Source organism: Paralichthys olivaceus, chromosome 12 (genome assembly GCF_024713975.1).
Source record: "Paralichthys olivaceus isolate ysfri-2021 chromosome 12, ASM2471397v2, whole genome shotgun sequence".
NCBI lineage: Eukaryota > Metazoa > Chordata > Actinopteri > Pleuronectiformes > Paralichthyidae > Paralichthys > Paralichthys olivaceus.
In genome coordinates this window covers 21,640,244-21,655,275 of record NC_091104.1, presented here as the reverse complement: position 1 = coordinate 21,655,275, position 15,032 = coordinate 21,640,244, and the positions used below count along the sequence as shown (strand labels likewise).

At 40.6% G+C, this 15,032-nt stretch overlaps 1 protein-coding gene across 6 annotated transcripts in view; it reads left to right on the top strand.

The window, feature by feature from the left end:
* rock2a (rho-associated, coiled-coil containing protein kinase 2a) overlaps positions 1-15,032 on the top strand; it is a 33,528-nt gene that overhangs the window by 13,964 nt on the left and 4,532 nt on the right. For all 6 annotated transcript variants that reach the window (XM_069535301.1, XM_069535297.1, XM_069535300.1 and 3 more), the window contains exons 4-30: positions 504-641; positions 867-1,127; positions 2,427-2,571; positions 2,677-2,815; positions 2,991-3,082; positions 3,278-3,437; positions 3,583-3,637; positions 4,721-4,809; positions 4,898-4,946; positions 5,387-5,522; positions 6,347-6,438; positions 6,900-7,146; positions 8,285-8,391; positions 9,369-9,528; positions 10,107-10,267; positions 10,465-10,649; positions 10,756-10,825; positions 11,686-11,789; positions 11,955-12,141; positions 12,302-12,395; positions 12,478-12,572; positions 12,734-12,925; positions 13,047-13,215; positions 14,139-14,209; positions 14,303-14,391; positions 14,508-14,586; positions 14,740-15,007. In XM_069535301.1, the coding sequence (XP_069391402.1) occupies positions 504-641; positions 867-1,127; positions 2,427-2,571; positions 2,677-2,815; positions 2,991-3,082; positions 3,278-3,437; positions 3,583-3,637; positions 4,721-4,809; positions 4,898-4,946; positions 5,387-5,522; positions 6,347-6,438; positions 6,900-7,146; positions 8,285-8,391; positions 9,369-9,528; positions 10,107-10,267; positions 10,465-10,649; positions 10,756-10,825; positions 11,686-11,789; positions 11,955-12,141; positions 12,302-12,395; positions 12,478-12,572; positions 12,734-12,925; positions 13,047-13,215; positions 14,139-14,209; positions 14,303-14,391; positions 14,508-14,586; positions 14,740-15,007 (3,634 nt within the window). The remainder of the gene's footprint in view (positions 1-503; positions 642-866; positions 1,128-2,426; positions 2,572-2,676; positions 2,816-2,990; positions 3,083-3,277; positions 3,438-3,582; positions 3,638-4,720; positions 4,810-4,897; positions 4,947-5,386; positions 5,523-6,346; positions 6,439-6,899; positions 7,147-8,284; positions 8,392-9,368; positions 9,529-10,106; positions 10,268-10,464; positions 10,650-10,755; positions 10,826-11,685; positions 11,790-11,954; positions 12,142-12,301; positions 12,396-12,477; positions 12,573-12,733; positions 12,926-13,046; positions 13,216-14,138; positions 14,210-14,302; positions 14,392-14,507; positions 14,587-14,739; positions 15,008-15,032) is intronic.

Genomic DNA, 15,032 nt, shown 5'->3' with positions numbered 1-15,032 from the left:
AAGAATTAACCAGACATTTACCTGGAAGATATCATTAAAATTACCTTGTGCAGTGTAGTTCATTATCATAATAGACAATGTACATAACTCAAATTAGAGGAAAATAAGCAGTGCAGAAAAAACAATAAAAGAAGAATCAATTTCTTAATTAAGACCAATTTATTCCATTATTTTGTTTCTATGGTAATAATGAGAGTGAAAATGTCTCTGTCTGGGTTTTCAGGATAACTACATGTAAATCCATTGCGATTGTGACTTTGTATAAACAATGCACTGCCTCTTCAGTTAATCAAAGACTGTGAAACTAATGCTCTTGTATACTACTGCAGATTCTGAGCTCAAAATGTTCATTTAGTGAACAACATTTAAGTGGAATCATGTGTCAGGATGAAATAACTCTCAGCCACTGACTATTTTTCCCCTATAACCTCATCAAATTGTTTTTCAAAGTGTTTTTATGTGAATCCTAAATTCGAATTATTGTTATCACCACCACAATGCAGGTCAGACATAAAGCCTCTCAGAAGGTTTATGCCATGAAGCTGCTGAGCAAGTTTGAGATGATTAAGCGCTCAGACTCCGCCTTTTTTTGGGAGGAGAGGGACATAATGGCGTTCGCCAACAGTCCATGGGTTGTGCAGGTATGATATTTAATAATTCACTATTGTTTTCAGATTGTGATGAATGTATGTCTTTTTTCCTATTCTTTGATTCTTCAAATTATATGTAGGATATTAGTTTTGTGCTACATTTATATTTTGAACGTACATTTAATTTCATGTTACGTTGCAGTCCGACAGAAATAATGAATAGATGATGTTAATAGCCATTCTCTTGTAATGAGAGCTTGTGCGTGCCCTGTGCAGTTGTGCTGTGCCTTCCAAGATGAGCACTACCTCTACATGGTGATGGAGTACATGCCAGGAGGTGACTTGGTCAACCTCACCAGCACCTACGACGTGCCAGAGAAATGGGCCAAGTTCTACACAGCGGAGGTGGTGATGGCCCTAGATGCCATTCACTCAATGGGCTTCATCCACCGTGACGTCAAGCCAGACAACATGCTGCTAGATGGACATGGACACCTCAAGCTGGCTGACTTCGGAACGTGCATGAAGATGGACACTGTGAGTTAAAGCAGCATGTCATGCTTCTGAAAATGTGTTTATTTCTACTGCTGCCTTTTTCAGGGGTGAATCACAACTATTTCCCCACGAAAGTTAGTTGGCGAGAAGAGTCTCAATAACGTCATCATAAGGGGGCGTTTACAGACAGATTGGAATACTTAGACTAAGATTTACAAACCTTTTAGACCTGTTTAATTACTTTTTCAAAGCACAGCCCTGTGAGGGAGAAGCACCTCTCTGTGCCTACTCAATTCAGTGAGTACCAGAGAGGAGGAGGAGCAACAGGTTGCTACACAGACTGAGGCTGTGCATTATGTGAGACACATGTTCTGCTGCTTATGATTCTCTCAGCGGATAAAGTAATATAGCTGAAATCAGAGCACAGCGTTTGCCTTTGACTTTGGTTAATTCTATGTTGAAAGTTGTAGTTATGAAGTCAGGATGTTTGCAGTGCAGAGCCACAGTTGGATTAACTTGTCGGCTTAAGGCTCTTTAATCTTACCTTTGCATATGAAAAGAGATCCATTCTTAACAATCTATGTAAACATCACTGCACACATGCGCTATTGCGTCCTTTGTGTTGGCTACATCCACTAGAGTGCAGCGGAGAGTCGAGAGTTTGTGACAACAAACATGGCGATGATGGAGAATGTTGTGATAGGGAATAGGGAACCTCTTAAGGAAGAGGGAAAGCGGCTGTTTGTCCCTCTGCCCTGACAAAGTAACATCATGCAGATGAATGTAGTTTCTTACCAACTTGCAAAGTCTGTCCTCAAAAAGTTCCACTACTCGTTGTCTCACTTCAGCTATTGGCTACGCTGCCCCCTATGATTTCTGTTGGTACTACTGCTCCATTTGGTCTGGTTTGTCCATATCCATTAGTGTTCAGTAGACCTGCACAAATGCGAATGGAGCTGAACGCAGAGCATGGACAGAACGCTCCATCCGTTTCTATGTACATATCTCAAGTTCAGCATAAATGAGCCTTTAATAGGTTTTGTTTCATACTTGTACTGTAACACAGTTGCATGTTTTTCATTCACAGATAAAAATGAGATCAGTTTTATCAGAAATTCTGTTGACTGAGTAGGAGAGAAGGAAACAGATGACGTGCTGAAACCTGACTCATGTTAGGATGCAGATGCGATGTAATGACATAACTGGTATCCTCATCAGCATATTACGCAATCTAGTGATTATACAGCAAGTTTTGGATCATGATTTAGCTTCTTTGCAGCCTGACTATAATATCACATTGTGATTTTCTGATTTGTACTGATTCCTGGCTTTCCTCTGCAGACTGGCATGGTGCATTGTGACACCGCTGTCGGGACTCCAGACTACATCTCTCCTGAGGTGCTCAAGTCCCAGGGTGGAGATGGTTATTATGGGAGAGAATGTGACTGGTGGTCTGTTGGGGTCTTCATCTTCGAGATGCTTGTTGGTCAGTAAACAACTCTTACGGTCATATTGACTGGACAAAACCAGAATGCAGAAATAGTTCTTATTGACTAGTTTCTTCTGCTCACTTTCTGTATCTGCTTTAAAGGTGACACACCATTCTACGCTGACTCTCTGGTGGGAACGTACAGTAAGATAATGGACCATAAGAACTCTTTAAACTTTCCTGATGATGTGGAGATCTCCAAAGATGCCAAGAATATCATCTGTGCCTTCTTGACTGACAGGTATGAAGAGTTACAGGGTCAGCACACTTTAATGTTTACTGCTGGTTTGGTTTGTGATGTTTGAGTTTTTATTTGGTCACTTTCAGAAAAGACAGTTGTTCATGTTTTCCTGACACCAGAAAAAAAGGACTTGTTACTCACTGCTCAACAACTCATTCACTGTCTTTGTCTTGAGGGAGGTGCGATTGGGCAGGAATGGTGTGGAGGAAATCAAGCGGCATCCTTTCTTTAAGAACGACCAGTGGACCTTTGACACCATCAGAGACAGTATGACAATGCAATTCAGCCATGCTCTTAAAATTAGCCTTTTGTATGACTCGGATACAAACTGCACATGAACAGAAGAAAAAAAAAACAAGATAATTTATTAGTCCTTTCAGAGTTTTATTACACAGCACTTCCTTTTTCCAGCGTTTCCCCCCTTACCCCTTTTTCTTTCTCCATCTCTGTCTCTCTCTCCAGCGGTTGCTCCTGTGGTCCCAGAGCTGAGCAGTGACATAGACACCAGCAACTTTGATGAGATTGAAGATGACAAAGGCGATGTAGAAACTTTTCCCACACCTAAAGCCTTTGTTGGAAATCAGTTACCCTTTGTTGGCTTCACTTACTTCAAAGAAGATCAGTGAGTCATCAGTTTTTCCAGCTCTCTCCATTCATCTTTGGCACAGCAACACTTCCACATACATCAAAAGATAGATTATAGATTTTTTTTTTATGCTCAGCAGTGGTCCTGACTTTGTGTTGATTTTATTCATTTCCTTCTTCAGATTACTAAAATCCTGCAACAATTCCTCTGTGACCCACGAGAATGCGAAAGGAGAGGTAGGTACTTTCACTTCCACAGCAGCTGCAGCAGTAATAGAGGCCGGCCTGAGCTTCTTAGGGAATAAGGCAGGCATCAGTTTACTTCGTCGCACTGAGAGGCATTAAGGATTATGATGGAAATGACTCAGAAGAGGATTTCTTTCTCTGATCCCATGATTTATTAGTACTTTTGTAGAATTTCTTCTGTTCTTAGCTGCACACAAAGACTTGAGCAGAAGTCAGTGTAAGTGGTTGAGCTAAAAGCTAATCTGGGGAACTCGTACTGACTTGAGTCGTAAAAGACGGCCACCCACCACAGTTAGAGACCCAGGTTTTATTTTACATTCACTCTTGATCCACTGTCATTGCAAAACTGGCTTTGTTGTTAATGTGGTCTATGCAATCGAATTCAATTTCCTTTTAAAGTTTAGCTCAGCAGAAATTGGCAACATGTGTGTCCCAAACAGAATTGTATTTATTTTGAGGCTTAATGGTTTCCTTGTCTCCAGAAGCGTATATTTCAAGTCAGAATCATGGCTCCAAATGAATGCTAATGATGGCTCAGTTTCTGCTTGATGCATAAATAGGCGACTGTTGTCGGCCATCACCATGATAAGTCAACAGCCTAAATGTCAAGTAAAATATAATCTCCACAGGAGAGGAAACTCTGTTGGCTCTGTTTTAAATCACATCGTTCCACTGTGTTTATTTTTTGCGGCTGCAAAATTTCCACCACTACTGCTTCAGGATCAGGGCAGAAGCACATTTGGCCCGGTCATTTTCTGCCGTGCAGTAGTATCCTGTCAATGTGTCCCTCCTCAGGACCTGTCCAACTTTGTGTTTGTTTGATTCGCTCTAGAATATATGAGGTGTGTTTCTGGTAAACACACTGAAAAAGTCCCAACATTTTGTGGACATGCAGCTCACCTGCCACACGCAACAAGGGAGGCACAGCCAGAATATGAGGGATAAAGTGGACCAAAACAAAACTGATTAATGACCCGACAACATCAATTAGTAACTGAATAAATGTGATTATCAGTTTGAAAATGTGTTGTGTCTGTGTGTAATTGATTGATTTTTTAAAAAACTTTTTTTCAGTCGGCAGCATTGCAGAAGAAACTTCGCCACGTAGAGGTGCAGCTGAATAATGAGAAGCAGGTCAAAGACGAACTGGAGCACAAATTCAGGTGCAGTAGCTGCTGCACCAACAACACAGTCAGAGCACAGTGTCACCTATAGTCAAAGTCTTATGAATGTCATGTCCACTTCCTGCAGAGCTGCCACTAGTCGTCTGGACAAAATCTCTAAAGAACTTGAGGACGAGGTAAACTAATAATTTTCAATCCACCGCAGAGAAAATCTTAAGAGCAGACACTTGTCACTTGAATGTTTTTGGCTTTTGTTCTACTAATGTTTGCTTTTGCAACAATGCAGATTCTACTGTGGGATCATTTTTGTTTTACATCTTCTTCATCCTTTTTTTGTGGCCTTTCCTAAAAACCATTCTTTAAGTCAGAATGATGATTTCCAATTATCCCCACTTTAACATGTTTCGGGTGAATACCAATGTGTCATATCCAGTGAGGATCAGTTGGAGCGTTTGCAGAATTCTAATAGCCACATTAAAATGTCTGTCTGGTTTGGGATTAGTGTTAAATCCCAGTTGGATTCTCAGGAACAGTTGCTCATAAAGTTGTGGAATCACCGCACCGTGAAAACCAGCCCTACAGGACACGTTGAACAGTGTTTAATGAACGATTTTAGGTGAGCGGGAGAAAGAACCTGGAGTCGAGTCTGAGGCAGCTGGAGAGAGAAAAGGCCCTGCTGCAGCACAAGAGCCTGGAGAGTCACCGAAAGGCTGAGAGCGAGGCGGACAGGAAGCGCTGCCTGGAGAATGAAGGTGAGACAACCAGATAATGACTTCTAGATGATGTATCAATCAAATGGTATTTAGTTTTTAATTAACTTTCATTTTTTAGTTCCAAATATGAGACCTTACACTCTCTTTGTTAGGTTTAAAGGCAATAATCATATTATTAGTCATAGTCTGACAAGTGACGCAGTGAATTAATAATAATAAACTTAAATATTTTACAGTATGAAACACTGAAATGAATTGTTGTGGAGCAGATTTAATGCTTCCTACAATTATAGTGTTGACAGGCTTTTGTTTAAACAGAGGATTCTGTACAGCTAGCTTCCTGTGTGAATTTAATACACTCTTATTTTGTCTATTGGTAATAACAAATGTTAATGTTACTTTTCTTACTGAGATACTGTGGATAATACTGCCATCACCTGGTCAAAAGGACTTGGGGAACCAGAGGAAAATGGTTTAAGGGGAAACTTTGTCCATCAGATTATTTTTTAATTGACTGTTGTCCTGTTCCGTGATTCTCCGACTCATCAGTGATTAAAGGACCAGTGTGATTTAGTGGCAATAAGCAGTGAGGTTGCTGATAGATCCCACTGAACCCTACACACCAGTCCTTTAATAATGAAGGATTAATACTATTTACAAGTAAATATATGAGAATTGACTTTAACATTGTGCATCCATGCTCTTTTCAACTGTTGGTGATTAGGTATGAACATTTTAAACTTCTCACCTGAAGGCTGTGTTGTACATCTTAAATAAGAAACTTGGTGCATGCTTGAGCTTTACTTAGAGACTTAATGAAAGCAGGGTTCATGTGTCGGTCTGTGTTCTTCTGTGGCACACAGTCAACAGCCTACGAGATCAGCTGGATGACATGAAGAGAAGAAACCAGAATTCACACATTTCCAATGAGAAGAACATTCACCTACAGAAACAGGTCAGTGCTGCTCACTGAAGTTACATGTCAAGAAATCTGTGTTGTAAAAAAAAAATCTTGACTATATACTACATATATTTAATATTATTGGCAAATACACTAATTTGAAGTTTTTTTCTTAACAAATATTTCAGTTTAAAGGTTATTATATAGAGGAGGAGGAGATTATCTGTTGTTTCACTGCTGTAAAATGGAGAAAGTATGGAATAAAGCCTTGATATAAACAGATATCAAAGGTTAAAAAGAAAATACATCTAAACAGGGGCTTCTTAACTGTTTTATGTATGGTACTGAGTGTTTTCTTTTTTCCCCAAAATAAAAGTATTATATCTGAAAGTATGTACAAGTGTCACAACATATCATAAATGTTAACAGAGACATTTAAAAAATTGAAGAGTGACTAAATCAAACACTTAACTGATCTTCAAACATTTTTCTTTCGTTCTACATTCTTCTATCAGCTGGAAGAGGCCAACACGCTGCTGCGGGCCGAGTCCGAGGCAGCGACGAGGCTACGTAAAGCCCAGACGGAGAACAGCAAGCAGCTGCAGCAGTTGGAGGCCAACGTACGCGAGCTGCAGGACAAATGCTGCCTGCTGGAGCGCAGCAAGCTGAGTCTGGAGAAGGAATGCATCAGCCTGCAGGCGGCTCTGGAGACGGAGAGGAGGGAGCACAGCCAGGGCTCAGAGACCATCAGTGACCTCATGGGTGGGTTAAACACACATTTTTTAGCTAAGACATGCACTTAGCTTTTTCCTGAAATTTTCAGAGGGGCTGTACGTGGGAATGCAAATGTTTGGGTCAGTTGCATCCGAAATTTTCCAGAACTTTTCCTACCAGCCAGTAAAATGTCCAGAAAATGAGTGAGCCAGTGTAAGAATATAGCAGAAATTGCCCAAAATATTGCGTTCTTCACTCATGTTAAAATTTAACAATTAAAAAAAAAAATATATATATAGCATATATATTGGATTCAAAGACTTCCACACAGGTCTGGGAAGTCTGAATAAAAATTTGTGTGTGTGTGTGTGTGTGTGTGTGTGTGTGTGTGTGTGTGTGTGTGTGTGTGTGTGTGTGTGTGTGTGTGTGTGTGTGTGTGTGTGTGTGTGTGTGTGTGTGTGTGTGTGTGATTTGTCTGGAGTTGCTGCACAGAGCCACAGACCATGAGTCCAGATGTAAACAAATACATCTGATATTTACAGATACAAGACGTAAGCCTCCTTTGTGAATGTGAGTGTGAATGTGAAACTCTCCAAAGCTGTCGAGTGACATAATGACCAGTGGTAGCAGACTGTGATTGTTCCAGTCAGCTCCCAGGATGCATTTGTGTAACCGTTCCAGGGAGTTGGTTTAAATCAGGGCTAATAATTCACCCGTAATCTGATTACAGCAGCTCTCAGGCCATTTAAACTGTCATATGAAAACTTTTATCTGATTGTGTGAATTAAAGTGAGGTCAGATAACACACCCAGGTTTCTGCTCACTCTGTGTTTGTTGGAACGTGAAACTGTGGCAGTCAACTTTCGTTTTGCTTCTGTCTGCTGTTGTAATAAAATCTGCAATGAACAGCTCTGTCCAATGAACCAGGATTTTGGAGCAGAAAACGTTTCATATTAACAACATAAATATTCAGTATCAAAATATTGCTTTAAACTGATTCGTTTGCTTAATCTGGGTATTGTGTTTGTATATAAATAACCTGAGCTGCTGCCTGTGGATCTGATTTGTTGAAAACTTACTTTGCAAGTATTTATGTTAGTTTAGTTTAATAGACTCGTTTTGGATGTATTTTCTTCTTTTGGAAGTGTGCTTCTCTGAGGCTTATTCTCTTGGATTCATTTTTCAGGACGAATCTCTGGTCTGGAGGAGGAGGCTCGTCAGCAGAGACAGACTCTGTCCAAAACTGAGACTGAGAAGAGGCAGCTTCAGGAGAAACTCACTGATCTGGAGAAGGTAAATAAAACAATCTGAGTGGAAATGACAACACGATTCAACACATTCTTTGTTTATGGATTTGTGAATTTATTAGTCTTTATTATTTAGCATTCTAAGGAAGGCCTGATCTAAGTGAAGTTTCCTTAACACCAGTATTAAGAATATATTTAAAATAATATCGGACAGTATATGTTGTTTTCTGGGTCTTGCCCATTATCATCTTATTTTAAGATTTATCAAGATAAACTGCGAAGATGACATGAGCCCTATATTACATTACATTCAAAATAATTTTTATTCACCAGACCAGGTCATATATTTAGCATCAATGAAAAACTATTTTATTTAAGCATTCTGGCCAGTGTGGTTTTGTCTTTATGTTTTACTAGAAAGGGAACATTGCTACAGACTTTGATGTACACAATGACTCAATGATTAAAACCTCATTCTTTAGATATTATAGAAAGAGACATGACACATATATTACAGATTAATTTGAAAAATGAAGACTGCCTTATTTTTCTTTTGTTACTTTAAGAAATGCACATTAATAATGATTATGATAATAAACTTAATTTACATTGCACTTAACAAAAACATGTTAACAAAGTGCTCCACAGACATAAAAAAACTAAATATGTGCAGTGCAATTACAAATTTCCATAAATTAATGCAAGAGACGAAGAGCAAAATAAAGTACAAACAAACAGAATGTGTTTTAAAAGATTTAAAAAAACTAGACTCCACAGCTACTGGTAGTTTATTTGCCAAACAATTCAAGCTGTCTTTTTTTAATCACATTATAACATTGTTTATTAGCAATAAAGATAAGACTGGGCCATAAAATTATTTACAATATACTATAACAATAAAATATGATAACAAATTGATGTCATATAAAGTCTGTTAGTGTTTCTGTGATGCCCAGATAAATTGCTTCTGGTGTGTCATTGAGTTCATCCCATCATCTCTCTCCTTGTTCTGTCTCTGTCCAGGAAAAGAGCAACAAAGAGATTGATTTGACCTACAAGCTGAAGGTGCTGCAGCAGGAGCTGGAGCAGGAGCAGACGTCTCATAAGGCCACCAGGGCAATGCTGGCAGATAAGAGCAAGATCAAAGTTACCATCGAGGGCGCCAAGTCAGAGTCCATGAAGGGTGAGGGCGCTGACCTTTTGTTTCCTGGACGATGTTCTCTTGTTTGCTTCAACAGTGTGTTAATGGCAGTTTGGACCACAACAGGCAATATATCTTGTGAAGGAGACAGAATTTGTACGTTAATTAAAATTCCTGAAATGATCCCGGACTTTACTGAAGATTTTACTTCATGTGTGCAAAAAAGGAAAGTTTTAAATTCTTGTCTCTTAATTTGTTTATTGATATAATTTAGTATTGCTATGAGGCTGGTCATCCACTGGGCATTGTTATTAAAATTGTGATATTAATATATATTTACTAGGCACTCAGTAGTGCGCATACCTCCAACAAGACCCAATAGTCTACTTAAATTCAATCAAACTGCACCAAATTTCACAAACTCAGAAATATCAGTTCCCTAAATATGCCAGATTTTTTCGAAAATTATTCCCTCGGAAAATGTTGACAGATATTAACATTAATATCATTATTTTCCCAGCATGTCTGCGTTCCAGCAGTCCATTAGTCACAGTGTAAAAACCTAAAAAGAAACTCTGTGTCTTCCTCACCATCTTATCATGTCTTCAACTGTGATGCAGAGATGGAGCAGAAGCTGGCGGAGGAGCGAGCAGCCAAAATGCGTCTGGAGAACAGAATCCTGGACCTGGAGAAACACAGCAGCATGATGGACTGTGACTATAAACAGGCTTTACAGAAACTGGATGAGCTGCGAAGACACAAGGACCGCCTCACTGAGGAGGTGAGGGTTCTGTGCAACAGACCAGTGAAGTGTAGAAATTAAATGCCACCTACAGAAAACTAATCTGACACTTGTAACATCTTGTCAATTCTGAGGTGGAGAGGAATAACTGTCATTCATTTGTAGGTTATAATACAATTATAACAAAAGCATATTCAGTATTATCAACAAAAAAAAAAAGTTCTCCATTCTTTCAGGTGAAGAACTTGACCCTGAAGATCGAGCAGGAGACCCAGAAGAGAACCCTGACTCAGAACGACTTGAAGGTTCAGAACCAGCAGCTCAATGCTCTGAAAACCTCAGAGAAACAGCTCAAACAGGAAACCAACCACCTGCTGGACATAAAACGCAGCTTGGAGAAACAAAATCAGGAGCTGCGCAAGTCAGTTTACGTTCTACTTTTCTCTTTGTTTGCACTTTTCTCTACTCAAGCGATCATGTGCTGCCTGTGCGAGGATGGTGAATAATGATTTGGTTTTTGTTTACAGAGAACGACAGGACACAGACGGGCAAATGAAGGAGTTACAGGACCAGTTAGAAGCCGAACAGTATTTTTCTGTGAGTCTTTATTCTACTCTGTATTTACAAATGTAAAATGAAAAAGAGCAGCCCATCATGGTTCTACAACTACTTTCAAGTACCACCTCCTGAGCAGAGACTTTTTCGGGGGTAAAACAATTGGCTGGTACTTAATAAAGGCTGAGTCCACACTACTGTTTTTTTTAAATGCATCAAATGTTCTACGGATATGCCTAATGTCCATTCTACCCCAGAGTTTTACAACCTCTAAAACATTTGTTTGAAATAAAGAACGCCTGCTGGCCCTGTTTTAATTTCAAAACTGCAGGGCTGAGTTTTAGATGTTTGGAAACAATGACAAAGATACTTGCATCCGCTTGCTGATGAGGTCTTTTTGACCATGACGTAGTTTTTGCTGATGCATCAGGCTCCTATACCTTCTGGAAGAAAACAACCAGCATTTCCCCGGCTACCAGTGTAGAATGCAACATGGATAATCATTCACAAGCGTTGTTGACCCCCGTTTTCAAATTAAAGCATAGTTGCCTTAGACCCTGGTCTCTGATGTGAAAACAGTTCCTACACATGTTCCTTGTTCTTACGGTGGCAATAAAGCTTAATATAAAAATAATTTATCTGTGTTAATTGATTATGCGAATGCTTAAAGGAACTTGAATCAAATATTTCCATTTTTCTTCAGATGTTTTAGTTTATTAAATCACCTGTACACACTTTATTTATTCATTATTATTCATGAACAACATAAATTAATTTAAGAAACTCTGTCTTCCCTTGCTGTAGTGAACATTCAGTGGTGGACTGTTGGTGCAGACATGTGTGTAATAATATGTTACTGTATTATTTTGAGGTGTATTTCATCTGTTTCCTGTGTTTCTCAGACATTGTATAAGACCCAGGTGCGTGAACTGAAGGAAGAGTGTGAGGAGAGGAACAAACTCCACAAAGATGTTCAGCAGTCTGTGCAGGAGTTTCAAGAGGAGAGGTGCTTTTACTGTCTGTTAAATCCATTTTAAACAAATAAGACTAATTTATTCATAATTTACTTCAATAGTTCATTTACAACTCTTGAGACGTTTATGTTCGATGTTAGTGATTAGTAATTGTTCAGTCCTTGTTTTTTAAAAAGTCTTATAACGATTTCTTCCAGGGACTCATTGGCGGCTCAGCTTGAGATCACTCTGACAAAAGCAGACTCAGAGCAACTGGCGCGCTCCATCGCCGAGGAGCAGTACTCCGACCTGGAGAAGGAGAAAATAATGAAGGAGCTGGAACTGAAGGAAATGATGGCCCGGCATCGCCAAGAGCTCAGCGAGAAGGACATCACCATCAGTTCGGTGAGTCACATTAACCTCTAACTCACGTAGGTAGACGCACAGTCAAGCTTTATAAAGACACAGTGGAAATAGAAATAAGTTTTAGTGCTGGGGTTGGACAGACAGCAGTGGCAGACAGTGCATATGTGGCTCATACTTCATTTCCCGTCTGTTGCTGCAGTTGGAAGAGGCCAATCGCACCCTGACCAGTGACGTCGCCAACCTCGCTAATGAGAAGGAGGAGCTGAACAACAAACTGAAGGAGGCAATAGAAGGTATTTACAATGTTTTATTTTTGAATACTACACAAACTAATTACTATTGTCGAAATTCATTTTTGTATCTTGGTTTCTTCAGAGTCAAATAATTCAAAGGACTGGGAGCAACTGATCGCCAACAATAAGCTGTCGTTTGAGAAGCAGCTGCAGTCTGAGAGGACGCTGAAAACTCAGGTGAGTCTGTTTTAAGCCCTCGCTGATCACGCTGGTGATTTATCATGAGCTGAGGGCAGGAAGAGAGAAGTGGACTGAGACCGTGATAGGTTGTACTTCTAAAAAGTGGGGGGAAAAATGAACCCCGCACTATACCATGTCATACTCATGTCCATCTACAGGCCGTCAATAAGCTGGCAGAGATCATGAATAGGAAGGAGGTCCGTGGTGGAGGCAGTCGCCGTGGTAATGACACAGACATGCGGCGAAAGGAGAAGGAGAACAGGAAGCTGCAGCTGGAGCTGAGGTCGGAGAAGGAGAAGCTCAACAGCACCATCATCAAATACCAGAGAGAGATCAATGAGATGCAAGCGGTAGGTAGCACAGCCACAGTCTAGTGTTCTGTCTTCACACAAACTTGTGCAGCATAGTGTCTCCTGTCCTCTCCTGTGTCTTTGACTGGACCTTGAGTCTGATGCTGTTTTTATTTTGCAGCAACTGGCCGATGAGAGCCAGATGCGTATCGAGCTGCAGATGGCCCTGGACAGTAAGGACAGCGATATCGAGCAGCTGAGGAACCTCCTGCAGTCGCTCAGCGTTCAATCAATGGACTCAGCCAGTGTCAGCAGTGGACCAGACTTTGATACTGATGATGCGTACACAGGTAAGAGCCTTCTCAAAGATGTCCATCCAATCTATTAACCCAGCTTCGTACCGTGTATACTGAATAGATTTGCTGTAAAATGTGTTTTAGCAGCGTGAAAGCCCCACTCACTCTGCAGATACTGAAATGTCCCCTGAGGTACACTGCACCATGCTGCATGCTGATTGATAAAAACAGAAGCTAAGACCTGCATCAATGCGATGATGATCAGATCACTCAAACCACACTGGGAGGTGGTCTCAGACGCATGTGGCCACTTTCTTTCTGCTTTGTGAACGCAAATGTGGCAACACATGAAGGACCGCCTACTCTGCTGTTGTCCTCTGACCCGCTACAGTTTCACAGTGATCAAACATATTTTTACTCGGCAGTGTCCAAACATAGATTTGTTTGTGGCCACAATATCAACACAAATAATACAGATACTTTTCCCAAATAGATTCTTAACACACACCGACCAACAAAAACACAGTGACATCGGAAATGTCTGTAAACTCAGACTGGGTAAAACAACATAATTTGGTCTTTGTAATCAAATGACATTCGTGATTATTTGCAATGTGGTAGCAGGGGATGCATTCAGGATGCTTTTTAATGTCAGGTGTGAACAGACCTACTTAGCGCTGGCCACTTGTGATCGGATCTCTCAGGACGGCTGTTAATCCCAGTCGAATAAGCGTTGACCGACTCATGAGTCGATCTTTGACTTTCAGGGGGCAGCCTTAATATACAGGTTTAGATCCATGTAAGTACAAAACATTACGCAAACATCCAGTTCACTCCTATGACGTGAAAGTCGAGCTCCCATTCAATTACAAAAACAGCAATAAAGGCAGCTTACCTCTTTGCCTTTCTAATTTACAGTGAAGCTGGCAGATCAGAAATCAATATGCTTAAATACAATATTTCCTTCTGTCACTAAGAAACAAGACTTGAAGGTTGGCTCTCTCATCCTGTGAGAAACAACACCAAGAAGTTTGGATGGGTGAAAAAGGTACGGTTGAAGTTAAGCAAGCAGTTTTGTTGGCTTACAGCAGATCTTGTCCTTGAGACATATGTTTTCTTACAATATCTGTTCTGTCTCTAGTACGTTGTAGTGAGCAGCAAGAAGATTCTCTTCTACAACAGTGAGCAGGACAGAGAGCAGTCCATCCCCTACATGGTGCTGGATATAGAGTGAGTGTGAAACCTGAGTTTTCACCATTTCCACTTTATGTGGATGCAGCAGTTTGCATTAAGGCAATAGATGTTTTGATGAAAAAGATATAACATGACTAATTTCCATCACACAGCAAACTCTTCCATGTGAGGCCTGTCACTCAAACTGATGTGTACCGCGCTGACGCCAAAGAGATTCCCAGGATATTCCAGGTCAGTCACTGCTCTGCCTCAGTGTAGACACCTAATAAATATTGTGTACTATTTACAAACCTCTGAACAATATATGATGTTTGATTGATCTTTGAGTGGCAACAGCACACATTTAGATAAAACCCCTCCGTCCTCATCTTCTATATTCCCCAGATTCTTTATGCCAATGAAGGGGAGAGCAAAAAGGAGCCTGAGTTTCCTGTGGAGCCGCTGGCCATTGGAGAGAAGTCCAGCTACATCTGCCACAAGGGCCACGAGTTCATCCCCACGCTCTACCACTTCCCCACCAACTGCGAGGCTTGCACCAAGCCGCTGTGGAACATGTTCAAGCCGCCTCCGGCTCTGGAGTGCCGGCGCTGCCACATCAAGTGCCACAAGGACCACATGGACAAGAAGGAGGAGATCATTGCTCCCTGCAAAGGTAGGATTTGCACAGAAATAACCCA